The sequence below is a fragment of the Capsicum annuum genome, chromosome 3 (genome assembly GCF_002878395.1).
Source record: "Capsicum annuum cultivar UCD-10X-F1 chromosome 3, UCD10Xv1.1, whole genome shotgun sequence".
Taxonomy (NCBI): Eukaryota; Viridiplantae; Streptophyta; class Magnoliopsida; order Solanales; family Solanaceae; genus Capsicum; species Capsicum annuum.
In genome coordinates this window covers 182,880,307-182,894,486 of record NC_061113.1, presented here as the reverse complement: position 1 = coordinate 182,894,486, position 14,180 = coordinate 182,880,307, and the positions used below count along the sequence as shown (strand labels likewise).

The 14,180-nt window shown below is 35.2% G+C and overlaps 1 protein-coding gene across 1 annotated transcript; it reads right to left on the bottom strand.

Annotated features, from left to right (window-relative positions):
* Positions 1–7,819: 7,819 nt before the first annotated feature.
* LOC107865223 (protein DYAD-like) lies at positions 7,820–13,905 on the bottom strand. The gene is made up of 11 exons (XM_016711539.2): positions 13,236–13,905; positions 12,231–12,291; positions 11,682–11,778; positions 11,345–11,463; positions 10,517–11,223; positions 10,041–10,424; positions 9,848–9,910; positions 9,682–9,760; positions 9,532–9,588; positions 8,425–9,117; positions 7,820–8,322 (listed from the first exon to the last, which is right to left on the bottom strand). Exons 2-11 carry the CDS (start codon positions 12,285–12,287, stop codon positions 8,104–8,106), a joined length of 2,475 nt encoding a protein of 824 aa, XP_016567025.2. The 5' UTR covers positions 12,288–12,291; positions 13,236–13,905; the 3' UTR covers positions 7,820–8,103.
* Between the last annotated feature and the right edge of the window lie 275 nt (positions 13,906–14,180).

The window sequence follows — 14,180 nt, the reverse complement described above, 5'->3', positions numbered from 1 at the left end:
AAAAAAATAGGTACAAAAAAACAATTATGACCACAACGTTCTTCTTATCAGGTATTTTCTATACTGACATAAGCATAGGCTATCTAAGTTGAAACAGTTGAGCATTCTTATTCAATTCCTCTCACTTTATCCTCTCTTTGTTCTATAAAACTGTTGAATTGGCACATGAATTTTTTTAGTTCTCTCTCTAAATTCACTCGAAAAAATATACATCTTTGCACTCTGTCAAAGGCATGCATCCTCATCATTCTCGCTCATCAAATTATTATTTGACCAAACTTTCCTTGATTTTCTTCAAATAGTTACGCACAAATATGTTAATCCTACACCAAAAATTCCTTCTTCTCTCTCAATCAAAATATTAATTTTTGCACCATGGATTTGCCAAGATTGATCATCAATCACATGCAATATATGTTTCTAAAGGATAAAAATATGGGACATGCTTTCCCTTTTGGTTTTTACTTGACTCAAATTTTATAGGAATTCTCAGTCCTAGTTCAAGTTTGACTTTTCAAACAACAAAGGATGTTCTTAAACAGATGAATTATGCTGCTCTACCTGTTTCAATAAGGAGGGTTAACACTCTTTTAAAAAATAAAAAATTTGAGAAATACTTTAGCTAAGAAAACTTCTGAACTAGAAGCTACATAAGATATTCATAAAGTGGAATAACAGGTCCTTCGGGATAGGATCATGACTTTGATGCTTGACCTTGATTGAGAGAGGTCTGAAAATATTTTAGTCATTCGTCAATTGACACAGTTGATATCACCTGTTCTACTTTCCTCATTTGTTCTCCACTTTTCATATTCCTAGTCATGTCCCACTTTTATACCGTATTCTTTTTTATTAATGCTCAGTTATTTTACTTTGTTCAATACTAGTTTAGGTTTGATATGTAACATGTTCTGGCAGTTTAATGGAATGGTTATCTTTGCTTAATTGACTCATGTTCTTGATTTCCTTAATACATTACTTTGTTGGCTAAAGTCTTGGTTTGATTCTTTTGGTGATAGCCCCAGTGGCCGTGAATAACATAACTAATCACTTTGGCTAGTATATTATTGCATTGAAGTATTTTTTCGATGATGCCAAAAGGGGGGAGATAAGGGTTGTGTAGTGTTTATAACTCATTGACTAACATGTTCCATTCTAGTGTTTCATACTTCAGTGTCCATATGTAAAGATATTTGTATCCACAAAAACAAGAGTTTGTCATCATCAAAAGAGGGGAATTTGTTGGGTATTATGCAGTTTTGATGATTGACAATGTGATATGAAACATGTCAGTCAAGTTGGTTCACATACACACTGTATCATGTAGATGAACTTATAGTAAAATCATCGATGATTAAAGACAAGGGTACAATAAATCAAGGACCAGATGAGTGGTTAATTCTGATAAACTCAGGGAAATAAACATGTGCTAATTTGAAGAAGTTAAATTTGATTCAAACACTTGATGATAAAGGAAATCAAGTTAAGTTGGAAAAAGAGTCCAATAGAAAGAAGGAGTTTCACTTCTGAGCATATCCTGAAGAGTTCTATATGTGGATAGAGAAAAATTATAAAGATTGAATAAGTCTACGCAAGATAGGAAATATATTAATTGAAGGACTCTTTGTTAGATCAATGAAGTTTTTGATAACTGACACATGAATAAACCATGTTACTCAAGCTGGTCCAAGAATAGGGAGACAGGTTTCAATTTTCACTGGGAGGTTCAGTCAAGATTGCTTAAAGTCAGGAATGGATAAACAAGCCTAATTCTGATATACTCAAAGTATTAATCATGAGTGATAAAGAAGAAGTTGTAGTTGAATTCAACACTTGAAGATAAGTTGAAGAAAGAGTTTCACTCAAATGAGGAGATTAAGTTGAAGAAGGAGTTTTACCTATGCAAGGAGTATGACTTAATAAAGGACTTCTATTGGATAACAAACTCTGATGAGTTGAGTTATTCTCTTAAGAAAGAAGTCTCATCCACTGAAGGACTTCTTGAAGAAATAAGGTTAAATAGAGAAAGTGATTGACATAATCACTTATGCACTTACAAATCTGAAAAGGGCAATTGATTGATTGACGAAGTGCTACTCAATCACTAAAGAGACACATTGAAGAACCCGGTCCGAAGTATAGAATCTGGCTAAAAGTTTTAGCTTTGATTGTTAGGAGTTGTTCATTGTGTTTGAACTATTGATGTAATATTAGTTTCAGTGTGTTATAAACTGAACTAGGAGCTAGTTTTCGAGTTGGGAAAACTCAGAGACTTTGAAAACTCATACCTTGAGTGGTGTGTGTAGTTATGAATTAGAGTTTATAATTCCTAGGTTACAGAGTTGTAATCAGTTGTTGAGGCTCATGGTTGTTTAGTGAAGTTGGGGTTAAATCCTGTTGAGGTACAGGTCGTGATTTTTTACATCTTTTTGAGCCGGGTGTTTTCCATGTAAAAACGATTGTGTTCTCCACTTACTGTCTTTACTACATTCACTGGAACATGTTACGGAACCCGTTCCATCACAGGCAACGGCTAGGCTAAAATAAGGTAATTAGTAGCGTACTTACTCTAACAGTAGGTTACTACTTTTTATTTAGTTTTCTTCCTTTTATGGATGTTATTGTGTATTTGACTAGTCAAGTGATCATGTTATGAAAGATCAAATTGTACAATAAAGAGTGAAGTTGTCATTACTGATAGGTTAGCCTTGATTAAAGTTTCAATCTTTATCAATTACATATGCACGGGCATCATCCAAGAAAATCTACAAGGAAAAGAAAGACAAAATAGTAAACTCAAAAGTTGAGATAACAGGAGTTACGACAGTTGTGAATTCATAATAACTTACCAGTTCTCTAAAACAAAGGCACTTAGAGAATTGCTTCTCTTTGATTAGTTACTTGTATGGTAAGGTTTGTTGGACAGATATAGTGCAGTGATTGACAAAAGTAGGCTAAAGTCATTAGCGGCCCCTTAAACTTGTCCACGTCTTTCGATAAGACACCTCATCTAAGAATTTGTTCCCATTGCACACTTGCCTAACAAAAGTTGTCCATATTCATTTACTTTCTCCCTAAATCTTGTTCATATAATCATTTGCTAGTTAATAGGGTCTCCATGATAGCTTAGTAGATTGTGACGGAACTCAGTTCTTTCTCTTCCACTCGTAGGCTCATGCAACATCTCTTTGTGGTGAAACTGCTACTGGTGCAGCTGAGTTGTTTGGACATTTTCCTAGGTACTTTGAGCAAGGCTTCAGGTTTCCATGGCGGATACATATGCAGGTACAACTATTGGAAGAACAAAAAAAAAGTTGATGCATATGCTATCTGATTTAACATCGTCAATATTGCACTGATTTATGGTTCTTATCTTCTGTTGATTAATTTGGTTTATGGACGTGAGACTTGCATTTAGGAGCAAAATATTTTATGTACTGCTGAGACTCCCAACACTGAAGCCAGTTAATAGTTGAATAACAGCTTGGTGCTAGTCTTGCTTCATGAGAAGCTGAACTAGTCTATGTAGAGGATTGATTTTGCTTACCTTTATTTGTGCGGTTCACACATAAAACTCTTTGAAGTTTAGAAGTTGTGGTTCTATATCCTTGAAGTTTGAGTTGAAGATATCTATCCATGATAATGGCAATACCTTGTCTGCTATATTACTTATTTATCGGGAATTTTCACTCCTTTATATTTGAAATAGGCCTCTCTAGGAGTGCTTAAATGCTTTATTTCTGTCACATGTTGAGTTCTTTGAACAATCCAATAATAGCCGCCTTTATTTTAAGAAGAAAAAAAAAGAAAATTTGATTTTGGCCACTCTGCTCGCCTTTGTGATAGTCAAATTGTCTGTTGCGACCCACAATTACTTTGGGTTGAAATGCTAAACGAACAGCAAGAAATTGAAGCAACTAATATAATCAATAATATGCTCTTTCATATTTGCAACTTCTATCCCGGTGCCTTTAATTGCTGTTGTCCATGGTAAATCTATTTATCAAATGGAAAATTTAGTTATTGCATTTAGGGAAAAGGTTTAAATATGCAACTGAATTATCATAAATGACTCATTTATGTCATCCGTTAAAAGTTGGGCTCATTCATGTCATCACCGTTATAAAATTGGTTCATCCATACCATTACTTTTTAACGGTGGTTTTAAAAAAAACTGCTTTACCACGTGGCCTCTTATTAGAGGTTCACGTCATTTTTTTTAATCTTTTATTTTTTATTTTTAAGTTTTGATCCATTGAGAAGAATTTACCCACACTTAACCTATCATCTTAACCCACTTTAATATTACTCTTAATTTTGACCCTAGATTTAAACATATATATAATCATTTAGTCTTCGAACATGAAATTTACACACTTGAATACTACGTTTAAAATAGTATAGGTTAGAATAATTAATAATTTAAGATGACAAATGAATAAATTGTGATTAAAAAATAATTTGTTTTGACTCTCGAAATCCGAACATCATTACATAATTTAGGACGAAGAGAATACCACATATGAAGGACCACAACTTTTAATTAGGACGAATACCTAAAAATTCCTTCTAAATTTAGATTATAAGTTGTATAATTGAATTATTGGTAGTCTTAATTATTGGGTGGACTTGGCTATTTGGTAGCCTTTATACTCTTTAACGTGGACGAGACGTAGAGCATAATTTATTTTTAGGCGTGTTAGAGTTTAAAAAAATATAAAATAAATAAAAGACCACCATCCAGGTACGTAGGGTGTTTTCAGTCCACATATTTTTTAGTGTTGTTTGGTACCTACTCACGCAGACACTATTTATGTGTATATTAATGGATCTTTAATGTGTATATTATAGAATCCACCCACGCAGAAAAAAATTATGTTCTACGTCTCGTCCACGTTAAAGAGTATAAAGGCTACCAAATAGCTAAATTCACGAAATAATTAAGACTACCAATAATTCAATTATAAAACTTATAATCCAAATTTAGAAGGGATTTTTAGGTATTCTTCCTAATTAAAAGCTGTGGTCCTTCATTTATGTGGTATTCTCTTCGTCTTAAATTATGTGATGATGTTCAGATTTCGAGAGTCAAAATAAATTAATTTTTAATCATAATTTATTCATTTGTCATTTTAAATTATTAATTATTCTAACCTGTATTATTTTAAACGTAGTATTCAAGTGTGTAAATTTTTTGTTCGAAAACTAAATGATTATATTTATGTTTAAATCTAGGGTCAAAATTAAGAGTAATATTAAAGTGAGTTAAGGTGATAGGTTGAGTGTGGGTGAATTCTTCTTAATGGATCAAAACTAAAAATAAAAAATAAAAAATAACGTGGACCTTTAATAAGAGACCACGTGGTAAAATAATTTTTTAGAAAACCACCGTTAAAAAGTAATGGCATCGATGAACCAATTTTATAACGACGATGACATGAATAAACCCAACTTTTAACGGATGACATAAATAAGTCATTTCTGATAGTTTAATGACATATCTGAGTCTTTTTCCTTGCTTTTATTCGAAGCCACTTTATAGATGACAATATTTGTTTTTGTATCTCATCTTTTAGCTGAGAGAAGTGGATACTTTCTCCATCCTTCATTCCTATTTGTTACTTAAATAATGTTGATGTTGAACCATTTGTGTGAACCTCACCTATTTTCCCGTACCTTCATCCTCCCAATAGTGTAGGTATCGAGTAACTCTTCTAACTAAATTTTAGATAGATGGGAGAAGTCGCCTTTTTTTTCTCTGGTGTAATTTGCACCCTGGTCTCTCATCTCCATTCCTTCTTCATCGTCTGATATGGTGCAGGAAATGTATAGCTTTATCCAGCACTTCAAATGTACTTTGGTCTTCCTCAATCCATATTTGTGACAACCACATCAAAAGATTTTTTCACATCATCTTCATGATAATTATATATTGCATTACTTTCTTTATAATCTGCTATCCTAGAGTTGGGGTGTCTTTGTTTTTTAGGAACGTTGAATGAAAACTATCCTCGATTTTGACATGCTTTATGATGTTTTTGGTCATCAATCGCGCATTGCTCAAATTTTTTTTTCTGGCCAGTGGCTCATCTTGGATTTTTACTACACATGAAATATAATTTTTAGTTTCTTCTCTCATTTTATTTGAACTCAAACACACTCTGGCCTATTCCTCTCAGATTAAGGATAGCCTTAGGGATGACAATGGTGTCGCGCGGTGCGGATTTTTTCTAAACCCGCAAGTTTTAAAATCGCATTGTACCGCACCGCATCACCTTTAAATTCACATAAACCCGCCCCACACTCATACCTACGCCGCACCGCACCACCCCATGTTTTTGTTTTCATTTGTAGTTTTTTTGAAAATTTTGTAACTTCATTAAAAATCGTAATATTTTCAAATCTACAACTAGGAAATAATAATTAATTTCTATTATATCACTTTTCACTAAGAAATTCTAAAAAAGTATCATGTGTACAAGTAATGATCGAATATCATATTTTTATTAAAATGAATAGAGATATTAAAAAAACTATAAAATTATTTATTTGTAGTCTTATTGACGTCGTTTTAAGTATCATAAAAATTTAAGTAAAGAATACATATAATTTTAGGTATATTTACAAGAATAATACTAATTTTTAGCTTTTTTAATTTAAAACCGCAAATATCCGCAATCCGCACCACACTACACTATTTAAAAAAAAATTACTTTAAACCGCCCCGCAATCGTACCGCACCACCCCATATAGCTTAAAACCCACACCGCCCCGCACCCACACCGCCCCCATTGCCATCCCTAGATAACCTTCAGTGCATCTCACACATTGGATGATATAAGAAAGCTCACAGCTGTTCAGTCTCGATGTGTCAACTTCAGTGAGATCCGACTCTACTGCAGAAGCTGGAATGCCTGCCTATAATTATATTTATTTTCATTTTCGATGCAGTTGCATCTGTATAAGACAACAAACAGTTCAATTATATATGAGGGTGATAACAGATAAATAGAATAAATATTCAATGAAAAAAGATTATAAAATACTTATGTAAAACAGTTGAAATTCTTTTTAATTAATATTTCTTTAGATGGATGTGTAAAAGAGAACGCACACATGGAAGTAATATCGAACATAATTAATGAAGACATTCATTGCACAAGAGTAACTTTTAATTAGAGGCGGAGTCAGGATTTCAACTAATGAGTTCAATATTCAAAGAAAACTTAATCGAAGAGGGTTCAACACCTACTATAACCACATAAAAAATAATTTTAATTATATATAAATGATATATTTTTCCGTTGAAGGGTTCATCCGAACCCCCTAACGAAAGGCTGGCTCCGCCCCTGCTTTTAATGTTCGTATAGTTCAAAGGCACATTTTGCAGGTTTTAATTTCGTACAATAAGTACGCATTGAATGAAAATGATGCCATTATTTTACCTGTTTTTTTCTCCTTCTGTCGATGAAATCAAGCAGTTTGAAGTTCAATTACTGCTGCTGTGTTTTTAGTGGCACCCCTTTGATGAAATTGAAGGGTGCGAAGTCTGTTCTCAGTCACTTGCTGGTGGTTTAAATGAAAACTTTTAATGCCATAGTTCTCAGTCACTTGCTGGTGGTTTAAATGAAAACTTTAATACCATAAATCATTATGTATTCATTTTGTAGAAGTGTCATTTGAATTCGAATCACATATTTCCTCTTCTGTAACTTAGGATGGATATGGCATGCTCGAGTATTTTTTTTTTTTGCACTTCCATGCGCTTTACATGCTTCGTTATTTAGGTTAACAATAATCTCATCATACAGTAGTTGAAACGTAGGGTACTAGACAGCTGTGTATTTTCAACAATTCAATTTTGGAAAGAAAAGCATCAGAGATCAATTTTCTATTACGGGGGATAAAGAACCCGAACATTCTGAGAATTAAACATACACTTATCTTGTGATTTAGATTCCTACTGATACCATTAGAGGGTAAGCAAGCATCCACTGCAAAAGCAACTCCTTCAAGTTGCCAACAAAAACAGCATCTTCAACTTATGCTTAAAAACAAAGGATAGTCTTAGTTACCACGACTACTAGTCTATTTAGTTCCCCCCTAAATGATGGACTCGTCTGAGGCAGTGTTTCTTGGAGTAGCCAGAACTAACCAACTTGCAGCTCCCTGGGGCAAGGATGTGGCAGATGAAGAGCAGCATTTGCTTGCTTGTTGCTGACTGAACTCTTTCTCGCTGATGCTAGCCTGGCTAGCCCTGTCATCCCCTGAAGCTTGCCTTGGTTTACTCATGTTGACTCCCTTCACCGGAGAGGACAATGTCTTGAGTACATACATACAGAATTAAGGTGGCAATCAATTATCAAGGAACATAAATAATTAACTAGATCGAATGCACGTTGAGAGAGGATAAATGATACTCACATGAGGCATGACAGTAGTTGTTGTGGTTATAGTTTGTCTTGATGTTGGAGTTCGGCGAAGTCCTTCACCAATGTTGAGAGGGACATCATTTAAGTTGATCATTGTAGTTGTCTTGTTTCCAGTTGAGTAATTCATGTTATCCCCGGGTTCATAGCGAGTTTCACTAGAGATGGTGGAGACAGTAACGGTGACTGCTCGTCTTTCAGGGACAGGCTTGACAGGGGAAGCTGGGTGGTTGTTATGAAAATTAGTGTAAGGCAGCAATGGAGGAGCTGTGGCAGTGGAAGAAGAAACTGAGGGTGGTGTTTGGACCATATGAAGATCTTCAACCTGGACCACAACCTGGGGGGACATGTTACAACCACTACTCTTGCGGACCATGTTTGGCCAAAGAAAACTACCCTGGGGTTTACACAGTCTGAACCCACTCTTAAGCCTTTGTATCTTGGCAGCTTTTCCTTCAGCTGCTGCGGCACTACTTTTTGCTTTTCTGGGGTTAATTGCTGTTAGCTCCTTGCTCTGATCATGTGATCTCTCCATTGCTACGTCTACTGCTTGCCCTCCCAGCTTCTCACTTCCTAGTTCCACTTCCTTTTTCTTAACTTCAGCTAATTGCTCAGTACTCGACAATATTAATGTAGTGATCGACCTTTCTTTTTCTTCCAGTTTAGACACCAGGCTCAGAAACTTTTCCTGTATTCATCACCCAATTAACATTTAACAGTCCAAAGAAATTGTAAGTACTAAAACTATCATGGCTCCAACAGTAACATGCATATATATCGTACAGTAACATGCACCCCTACTCCTCACCCAACCCCACCTTCTCCCTTACCCCTGCATTCCTAACCAGCAACAAAAAACTCAGATAACCAAAGAAGGGAAATAGCACATTTTTGATTAAAAAGAGACATCAGAAATGTGTTAGTTAAAGCATAATGAAACTATGAAAGTTTGAGTTGCATCTATAATTCCAAGCATTGTGTGGCTACATGCAAAGCAATATGCATAGGTCCATCTGACCAAATTTAAACTAGGGGTCTATTACTAATTTAACACAAGTGGAGGACAAGAGTTTATCCAGAAGGGGTTAATTAATTAGAATACCTCCATTTTCCCCATGAATTCTGAATTGGCTATCATTAATTGTTTCTTGCACCTCTCCTGCCAAAAAAACAGAACATGAAGTTTACTTACCAAACGTGTTATTAATTGGAAACCATCTAAAGACAAACTTTGGCTTTTAGAAATAAATACCATTGATGGAATTGCTGTCCTTGAAATCTCAATAGCTTTTGTTTCTTGTTGCTTCTTCAATTCGAACTCTTCATTATTTCTGCTCAAATAAAAAAGAACATATTAACACAGCCATAAATAATAAATGACCAACGTAAAAGCTTAAATTACAGTATAGAATCATCACCTTTTCAGCTTTCTAACTTCTTCTTCCAACAGTTTCTTGGAAAGCACCATCTCCTCCCAGTCTCTGTTTACAAACCAATATTTACAGATATAACAAAACCATCAAAACTCGACAAGAAACAACTTTTTTTTCCTTGGACATGGACATGACATGCACTTTGACAAACTAGTAGTAGCAAGCATTTTCAGCCAACCTTTTGAGTACTACAATCTCATTTTTCAGGTGCTTAAATTCGTGGGCACAGACGGGGTGTTGAGTGGGGGAATCTCCGAGCTTCCAACCAGGTGGGGGAATCCAATAAGGATCATTAACACCAGCCTCCTTCCTGATGTTAACTAGGTCAGCACTCTCCAGCCAATACTCCATTGAACCCTCAGCATTGTGCCTGCGACGAAAACGTTCACTTCCTCCAGGTGCAATCTTACCGGCCATGTGCTTGAGCAGATGATCCAACAGGCCAGTATCTCCAATGCTCTTCCGTGCCTCTGCTCTCAACTCTGGCCGGAGAATAGGGTTATTAGCCATTGCGCCCTTTGCCTTCATCACCTCCATTAAGTTCTTCTCCGCCAACTTGTACCTTCAGGATTTCAGTGTGGACATTAGAAAGTAATCAAAGAGAATTGTTTTCCTGAAACTACAATACATAATAGAATTAGTAGCTTTATTTACCTCTCTGTAGACCAACGGTCTTTGGGGTCTTTGTATACTGTCAACTGCCTGCAATTGTTTTTCTTCTTAATCTTGTTTTTCTTCCTTTGAGTCTCGACTCTTGATTTCTTTGACTGTTTTGCTGTAGTTGCTCTTAAGCTATATCTTTTTCTCTTCAGGTTCCTGTTACCCTTCTCTGTTACAGCTTCCCCATCATCATCATTCTCTTCTGTTTCTTCATCTTCTTGCTTTAACACTTCATCCTCTTGATCATCTTCATCACCTCCTTCCTCATCCTCTTCTTCTTCATCATCGTCATCTTCTTCTTTAGCAGGTACTTGTTTCACCTTTGGTATTTCATCTCCTTGAACGAAACTGGAAGAAGAATTAGTGTTCTTGCTTTCTTCGTGTCTCCCCAAGAACTTGACTTGGCGGCGTATCCCCCATGTAACCATACCATTGACCTTGAGCTGAGATAAGAGAAGTCCACTCTTGGGAGGAAGAGCCAAAGTGGAGTTGAGCAACCAGAAGCTGTGAAGATGCTTCTTCTCAGTAAATTCCTGGGAAGGAACTTCGCGGAGAAGCACCTTATTAGCCAGTGCTGTTCCCATGACAAACTTCTCATCAAGAGCTGGATACATCTCTCGGGTGCTATTGCTAAAGTATGTTTGTAGTGACTCCATGCTCGGGAACCTCACTGCCATATTCAATGGAGTTTTCTCACTCACCTGAGGAAAAACCAAATATATAATAGCCGGCTATTAATTTACAACTATAAAACAATTATACATACATATGTAGTAGTTTTTTGTAAATAACATCAGGAATAATGTAATATAATATTCACACCATAGCTACTCGTATGGACTTGAGTTGAACTGGGGTCCTGGGTGGCAAATATATATGATCAATCTCGTAAACAGAACCCATCTTGATGTTGTTCATCTTGGGATCCAGACTTTGATTGTCTGCTGAAAAGCGAAAAAAGGGATAATGAGAATGCATTTTCCAAGAACCAGCTAAAGCTTTTGAACAACCAATAAAAACTCGTTCAACAGATAATACTGGAGAGTAAAATAAGACAAATAGTGAAATAGAGGTATAAAAAGTTGATTCAGATGAGGCTAAAATATAGTACTGCAGAAAGAGAGAGAGAGAGAGAGGAGGGGGGGAGTGCTGAGTGTACCGTGGCGTTTTAGGGTACATTGGTTATCTGATGTGGGCAGAATTGGTTGCTTTTCATGTCTGGCCAAAGATGGTACTGTACTGTCTGCCTCCTTTTCCTGCGTACGTTACATAAACATGTATTTCAAAAATATGAACACCCACTTCCACCATTAATATAGCACGTACTCTCTCAATTTCTCCCCCTATCTATATATATATCCTGATCCTTTTGTAATATAATATTATTATATTAACATGCACATACTCTAAAATTGTGTTTTCAAGTGTTTCTTTCCCCACTCATCTGGGTTATATTTAAAATCACCATCATCATTATCAAGAAGATTTCTTTTGTCTTTTTGCCGTCACAGCAAGCAGGAGAAAAACACAAATACCACTACATGCACGCACTCGTATTGAAAGCAACTTTAATTGGCGCGTGTAGGTTCCTCACATTAAATGAAAGCCAAAGAATTAATGGCGTACAGACAAAAGGAAATATTCAGATACTGATGTCTATACAAAACCCATCGACGAAAATGTGCAGAAAGGGAGAGAAAGAACTTACGAGGTTTGCTTGATTGATTTTTTTGGATCTTTTTCTGTAGTAAGTTTCCATTACCATTTTTCTGTAAACAAATAAAGCATGAAAAAAGAGTCAATAACACTAATAATTTGCATGAAAGTTGTTTTTTTAAGGTTCAAATAGAAAAGGTTGATCAGCTACCGCCATTAGGCTTTCCATAAATATAGAGTTCCATGTATAGTAATGCATTAAACATAGCGGCTGAAAAGCAGACATGAACTGGGCTACCATCAGTTTATCAGTACACTCAGCATGCTTGGTTTTCTCCTATACGGCAACTTAATTTATGTATATTCATCCAACACAAACGAACTGATAAAAAAGTAGAAAACCCCAGTGCTTTTTGACTAAACTGATGAGCAGAAAAAGCTGTAAATTTACGGAAAATTTTGCAGATTAACGATTCATATCAAAAGAAGACGAAAAAACGGAAATAGTAATTTTTTTGTTTTTGTTTTGGAGATTGTAGCTTACAAAGAGAATAAATACATGAAAATGTTTTCGATATTTTCAAAAGAAACTCGATACAGAATTTACTGATTCATGAGTTCATATTCATATCAAAACAAGACGAAAAACAAGAACGTACAATTTCTTTTTTCGTTTTGTTTTGGAGATTGCAGCTTATTCAAAGAGAAAAAACACATAAAAACAGTTCCTATTTCAAAAATAAGTTGATCCATCCAGTTCCTAGAACTTGACTTTAGATTTATGAACCCTAGACTCCATTTTTACTTCCCAAGAAAAAAACAACAAGATGGGTTAAATTTCTTCAAAAAATAAAATAAAATAATATTCCAGCATGAAAACAAAAAAACCCTAACTGACATCCCTGCACATCTATACAAACACATGAACACCTCATACACACATAATCAGACCCAGAGAGAACATGCATGTAAAGAAACAGAAAATATTAAAGAAGAAGAATGAAGAAGAAGAAGAAGAAAAAGAAAACAAGGGAGAAAATGAAAAGTTTGCTCATACCTAGAAGAAAATGAACCCTAGTTATGGAGAAAAGCTTGTGTTGATGGATGTTGTTGAAGCTTGCAAAGATAGAAAAGGAATGGGAAAGTAGAGATCTTTATGATTTTTTGCAAGTATATTTGAGAGGATTGTAGAAGAATAATGTTTTTGGAATGTATAGAGCAGCAAATTGAAAATGAGAGAAATGGTAGTGACTGAAAGGGAATTTGTTAAGAGAGTCTTGGAGCACTGAAATTGAGCTGCAGCGCAAGCACAGGAGAGAGAGAGAGAGTAACTGATTATTGCAACGGCGAAACCAGTGCCTGTTGCTTCTCACGTGCTTTGGTCCCCCACGCTACAATATGACGATTTTACCCCCGAAACGCTACTAATATAGTTCATTCCCTTTCTCTCGCGTGTTTCTTCCCCGACTTTTATTGAGTTTACCATCCATTCACTACATGGTTCAAACTTATATACAAAAGGCACTTAGGTAGAAATCATATTGCATTAGGATCTTGAATTAAAAATTACAAATAAGTTTCCAAGTAAGTAACAATCCTTCAAATTTTGAAAATTGGGTAAAAGGAACAAAAAAAAATTATTTTTTTTAGACACTTTCGCTCCAACAACTTTGCAAAGTTGTTTGATAACTTTAATAGATGTTGAGACAACTAATACAATTGTTGAACAACTGTCCTACTTATTTAAACGACTTTATCTCAAGTCTTTACAAATATTGTGGAACTCACTTGTCCCCTTTTTTTAATTAAAGACTTGAGAGGGTCTTCTAGCTTATTTTTCTCTATTTATTACATACGTACTAAAAAGTTTCTTAATTAAGTTACTTAATAGAGAGCTATCATTAAGAATTACTCAGATTATATACGAAGAATTACAGGACTTTGTCCATTCGTAACTTGTGGTCTGCACTATGCCCTATGCCAGACTGCAAGTACTATGTCC